Source organism: Grammomys surdaster, unplaced genomic scaffold (genome assembly GCF_004785775.1).
Source record: "Grammomys surdaster isolate TR1022 unplaced genomic scaffold, NIH_TR_1.0 1149, whole genome shotgun sequence".
Lineage (NCBI taxonomy): Eukaryota > Metazoa > Chordata > Mammalia > Rodentia > Muridae > Grammomys > Grammomys surdaster.
In genome coordinates this window covers 663,004-669,298 of record NW_021605568.1, presented here as the reverse complement: position 1 = coordinate 669,298, position 6,295 = coordinate 663,004, and the positions used below count along the sequence as shown (strand labels likewise).

General features: G+C 48.2%; 1 protein-coding gene across 1 annotated transcript in view; it reads left to right on the top strand.

Annotated features, from left to right (window-relative positions):
• The window catches only part of Notch3 (notch receptor 3), a 44,733-nt gene extending 39,899 nt beyond the window's left edge, over positions 1-4,834 (top strand). Inside the window, exons 32-33 of the mRNA XM_028783527.1 lie at positions 964-1,061; positions 2,776-4,834. Coding sequence (XP_028639360.1) covers positions 964-1,061; positions 2,776-3,816 — 1,139 coding nt within the window. The 3' untranslated portion in view covers positions 3,817-4,834. The remainder of the gene's footprint in view (positions 1-963; positions 1,062-2,775) is intronic.
• The last annotated feature ends 1,461 nt before the right edge of the window (positions 4,835-6,295 follow it).

Below are 6,295 nucleotides of genomic sequence, written 5' to 3'. Positions count from 1 at the left end.
CCTTGTAGTTGGAGATACAGGTATTTATGAGTTTCTTGATCCAGATTCTTGGGGACTGGAGTAATGCTCAGTGTTTAAGAGCAATGGCTGCTCTTCCAGAGAACCTGGGTTCAATTCCCAACACCCACAGGATGGTTCACAACCATGTACAATTCCAGTGCCAGGGAATCTGATAATCTGATGCCCTTTCTTGCCTCTGTGAACACTAGGTGCACACATAGTGCACAGACATACATGCAGCAAATCACCCCCCCCCCAGGTCTATACACTCCAGTTTTCATGCTAGAACAGCAAATGCTTTTAGCCAGTCTCTATTTCCTTGATGGTATCCTTGGAAGAAAATAGAGTTTCAGTTTTAGTGATGAGTTGTTTATTTTGTTGTTATTACTGGAATTCCCTCTTATGTGCGTTTTGGGGCTAGAACTCAGGCCTTCAGGTGTGTACAGTAAGCACTTTGCCCACTGAGTCATCTTACTGGCCCTTGCTTGTTTTGAATCAGTTTGACATGCATACTCATGCAGAGGACACTCCTTTGCCCGAGGAGTGCTGTAGTTCTCCACATACTCAGACCTATAGGAGCTCAGATACTCAGGGTGTGCCTGCAACTGTCCTTCCTACTGCCCACCCATTTTTCTTTTCTCCCCCTCTCTCCCTTTCTCTCTCTCCCCTCTTTTCCTCTCTTCATTTCTCCCTCTCTCCCTCCCAGATTTATTTATTTTATGTATAATATACACTGTAGCTGTCTTCAGACACATGAGAAGAGGGCATCGGATCCCATTGCAGATGGTTGTAAGCCACCATGTGGTTGCTGGGAATTGAACTCAGGACCTCTGGAAGAGCAGCCAATGCTCTTAACCACTGAGCCATCTCTCCAGCCCCTGCCAGGCCATTTCTACACACTTCTGCCTGTTCTGTAATGGAGAACCTGACATGAGCCTGACTCTGATGTTCATCTCCTTACAGGGAAATCGGCCTTACACTGGGCTGCAGCCGTGAACAACGTGGAGGCTACCTTGGCTCTGCTGAAAAATGGAGCCAACAAGGACATGCAGGACAGCAAGGTGAGCCCTTGGGGGCTAGCAGTGCTACAGCCCCTGTATGTTGGTGGCATCCATCTTGCATGCAGTCGGCTTTCAGGAGTGGGACTCTGGCCTGAGGCTGTGAGAGCAGAGCAAAGGGAAACTTTGTAGTAGTCACTGTGCGACACTGAGCTCAGTGCCCTTACTGTGACTGGAGAAGCAGCAGCATCCACTCTAGCTGAGCTTCAGCAAGCCTACTCATTTGTCAAGCACTCAGCAGATCCTCAGGGAAAGGGGACTGTTAGGGTGACTGTGAGAGAATCTCTATTTTATCTGTTACATGTATTAAGTGTATGGCTGTCAGAAGACAGCTTACAGGAGTCAGTTCCCTTCTGCTCATTAGGTCCTGTTGCTTGAACTCGGATCATCAGCCACCTTGATCTGTGAACCCATCTCACTGACCCTTCCTTTTTAAAACAGGAAATATATACATAACATATATATATATATAAATAATGTATACATATAAATGTAAATTTTATATATATATATAAATGAAATATGTATAACTTTCTTCCTTTCTTTTTTCTTTCCTTCTTTCTTTTTGAGATTGGCTTCCTACCTCAGGTTGGCCTTGAACTCACAATTCTTATATTTCTACTACCTAAATGCTGGTATATGCTCTCATGCCTGGCTACTTTTTTTTTTCATGATGTATTTTATTTATTTATTTATTTATTTATTTATTTTAAAGACTTATATGAGTACACTGTAGCTGCCTTCAGACACACCAGAAGAGGGCATCAGATCCCATTACAGATGGTTGTGAGCCACCGTGTGGTTGCTGGGAATTGAACTCAGGACCTCTGGAAGAGTAGTTAGTTCTCTTAACCGCTGAGCCATCTCTCCAGGCCCCGATGTATTTTATTTTTAAATAGTGTGTGCGTGTAGTTATGTGGACATGAGTTGCAGTTACTCTTAAAACAAGAAGAGGGTGCTGAATCCCTCTAGAGCTGCAGTTCCAGGCAGTTGTAAGCTACCCGTGTGGGTACCAGGGATGGAACTGAAGTCATCAGGCTGAGTGACAAGTGTGGTTATCTACTGTGCCATCTTCTCAGTCTTTACTTTGTTTCCTTCTCTTTTTGAGATTAGGTTTTACTGGTTACTTTAGCAAAAGCTGACCTCAGACTCTTGTTGAGTCTTCTGCCTCAGCCTCCCAAGTGCTGGATTATAGGCTTCGCTCAGGTTTCTCTCCCTCTCTCTCTCTCTCTCTCTCTCTCTCTCTGCCTCTGCCTCTGCCTCTGCCTCTGCCTCTGCCTCTGCCTGCCTGTCTCTCTCTCTGTCTCTCTCTTTCCCTCCCTTCCCTTTTTTAAAGACAAGGACTCACTTTGTATACCAGGCTAGCCTGGAACTAAAACACAGAGACCCATAAAAGGTGTGTTTAACCACCAGAGCCCCAACACCTGGCTTTTTAATCTTTTATAACTCATTGCATCAACATACAATTTATTTTGATGACTGGACGTTTTGATACCCCTTTAAATTTTGTGCCTAAGGTTAGTCCTGGCCAGGATGTGCCTGCTACAGGGGCATGCTACAGGGAGAGCTTGTTTCTTCAACAGAGCTGGGATTCAAACCCAGATCCATCTATTTTCAGGGTATCAACTGTTAGTTCTCAAGCTGCCCTAGGGATTAGAAAGCTAAGTGTTGGCCAGAGTGACTGACCTCTGTGGGTTCTGCCCCTCCCTCACCTCAGGAGGAGACACCACTGTTCTTGGCTGCTCGTGAGGGCAGCTATGAGGCTGCCAAACTGCTGCTGGATCATTTTGCCAACCGGGAGATCACAGATCACTTGGATAGGCTGCCTCGGGATGTGGCCCAGGAGCGGTTGCACCAGGACATTGTGCGGTTGCTGGATCAGCCCAGTGGCCCCCGCAGTCCTTCTGGTCCCCATGGTTTGGGGCCATTGCTCTGCCCGCCAGGGGCTTTTCTTCCTGGCCTCAAAGCGGTGCAGTCTGGGACCAAGAAGAGCAGGAGGCCACCTGGCAAGACCGGGCTGGGGCCACAGGGAACTCGAGGTCGAGGCAAGAAGCTGACACTGGCCTGTCCAGGCCCCCTGGCAGACAGCTCTGTAACACTGTCACCGGTGGACTCGCTGGACTCACCACGGCCTTTCGGTGGGCCCCCTGCTTCCCCTGGAGGCTTCCCCTTGGAGGGTCCCTATGCCACCACAGCTACCGCGGTGTCCTTGGCACAGCTGGGTGCAAGTCGGGCGGGTCCTCTGGGGCGCCAGCCTCCAGGGGGCTGTGTGCTCAGCCTTGGTCTGCTCAACCCTGTGGCTGTTCCCCTCGACTGGGCCCGGCTGCCTCCACCTGCCCCTCCAGGGCCCTCATTCCTGTTGCCCCTGGCTCCGGGACCCCAGCTGCTCAACCCGGGAACCCCAGTTTCTCCCCAAGAGCGGCCTCCACCTTACCTGGCTGCTCCAGGACATGGAGAGGAATACCCTGCAGCAGGGACCCATAGCAGCCCCACCAAGGCCCGCTTCCTGCGGGTTCCCAGCGAGCATCCTTATTTGACCCCATCTCCTGAGTCCCCAGAGCACTGGGCCAGCCCATCCCCTCCCTCTCTCTCCGATTGGTCCGACTCAACACCTAGCCCAGCAACTGCTACCAGTGCCACAGCCGCTGGAGCCCTGCCTGCTCAGCCACACCCCATATCTGTTCCCTCCCTCCCTCAGTCCCAGACTCAGCTAGGGCCCCAGCCAGAAGTTACCCCCAAGAGGCAGGTAATGGCCTAAGTTCTTGGATCTTGGAGGGGTGTTGAAGTGATACCCCTCCATGGCTTCTTTCTCCCTCCCCTTTAATCTGACTTTCATCCCTTTATCTGTGTACCAGTCTTCCTGAACCTCTCTGTCTTGTACTGTGACCGAGTTGGTCACCAGCCCAGACCCCCAGTCTTCCTTTATTTATAATGGGTAGGGGCTGACCTCCCACCACCTCGGCCCTCTAAGGGGTCTGGGACCTCCTCTTGATTCCTCTCCCTGCCTCCTTTTTCTTTTTTCCCCCTTTTCCTTTTTTCCCCCTTTTCCTTCTCATTTTCTCACACTCTGACATGAGTGAGTTATTTTTTCTTTTTTACATTTTGTATAGAGACAAATTCATTTAAACAAACATTATTATTATTATTTTTTACAAAATATATATATGGAGCTGCTCCCTTCCCCCCTGCAAATCCCTCCAGCGCCCCCGTGGGGCTGAGTCTGTGGGCCTGTTTGGCCAATCCGGACTCTGTGTACCGAGTACACAGATACGACTAGGGTCCCGCGTACTGAGTATGTGGTCCTGGTATGTCCCAAGTAGCCAGCCTTGGGCACACCCTCCCCTGGGGTCAGGGGACACTTGGGAGCCTCCATCCCCTTCCCATCCTTGTTCCTCACTTCACTGCATTCCAGATAAGACTTGTAGACTCACTGGGTCTTTCCTGCCCAAAGCCTCCACTCCAGGCCCACCTCCCAGAGCCTGGCTCACCTTTCAGGGCCTGGGGCGGGGCACATCAGGAGAGGTGTGTTCTGTATGCATTCCACTTCTAATTGTAAATACAGGGCTGAAGGTGGGAGTGGCGCTCCCTCTTCCTGCTATTCCCATGGCTCAGCCTCACTGCCTAATAGAAATGTTTTTAGTCTGTTTTATAATACGGCACCTGGTCGCAGTCTGGCACCTGGTCGCAGTCCGTTGGAGCTCAATTCCCAGGTCCTGCACTGTACAACCCTCACCTTCCCAGGTCTCTTACCACCTAATAAAGGAATAGTTAATATCCGAGTGTCTGGTTTCTATGCAAGGCCCAGAGTGGGTGTTTATGGGCCTCTGCCTCCACAGGGCTAACTTGAACTCCCATCTTGGAGCAAAGCCACGTGCTTTGCCAGTCCACCTTTGATTCCTTTTTTGTCAGGTGTCTAGCTGCGCTTCTGTTGCTTTAAGCAAATACCTAACAAAAAACAAACCTAGGGGACAGAGGATTTTTTTCTAACTAAAAATTCCAGGTTGTAGTCCAACATTGTGAAGAAGAGGCAAGAATTTAAAACAGCTAGTCATATTACACCAGTCAAGAGCAGAGAGAAAGAAATGAATACATGTATACTTGTTTCTCTGTGTTTAGCTGGATTTATACACTCCTACACAGTTTAGAAACCCTTGCTTAGGGAATGATGCCACCCACAGTAGGCAGTGTCTTCCCACATCAATTGACTTAATTAAGACGTTTTCCTAATCTAAAGACATGCTTTCAGGTCAACTTGATGGAGACAACTTCTCTTCCCAGGTGATTTGTAAGTTTTGTCATTTGATGATGTCATTGTTACTAAGCATCATATCAGGTAATTCCAATTTTTGGATCTTGTTTGATAATTGCCTTAAGGAACCAATAGAGGAACTCAAAACAAAATAAAAATAGACAAGCAAACAAACCAAAAGAAAAAAACCCCACAAACCCAATAGTGGTTTTTTTGAGAACTTAATTTTTTCCTTTAAAAAAATTTATTATTTTTATCATTATTATTGTTGTTGTTTGAGACAGGATTTTCCTGTGTAGCTGTGGCTGTCCTGGAACTCTGTAGACCAGGCTGGCTTTAAACTCACAGATATCTACCTGCCTCTGCCTCCCGAGTGGGTAAGTTTGCAGAAGCATGGATTTTGTTTCCAATTTGTGTGCTTTAGTATATGTGCATGTCTGAGTATGTGCTGGAGGGGTGTATACCTGTGTATGCAGGTGCAAGTGCACTGTGTGCATATGTGGAAGCCAGGGGTTCATGTCATGTGCCTTTATCAGTCTCAACCCCTGCCTCCTGCACTGCCCCTCCCCCCATAGTCTCTTACTGAAACTGGGGCTTGAGAGTTTCTACTAGCCTGGGTGGCCAGGGAGCCCAGGATCTGCCTGACTCTGTCATGCAGAGCTAGAGTTATACACACCTAGCTTTGACATGGAGCTGGAGGTCTGAATGCAGGCATTCATCCTTACAGAAAATCCTTTGCCTGCTGAGTCTTCTTTCTTTCTTCCTTTCTTTCTTTCTTTCTTTCTTTCTTTCTTTCTTTCTTTCTTTCTTTCCTTCTTTGGTTCTTTCTTTGTAAAATTTTATTTTATTGTTTAGGTCAAATTACAAAGTAATGGGCCCAGCCCATTATGGGTGACACCATTCCTGGGCTGGTGGTTCTGGGTTCTATTAGAAAGCAGGCTGAACAAGCCATGAGGAGCAAGCCAGTAAGCAGCACCCCTCCATGGCC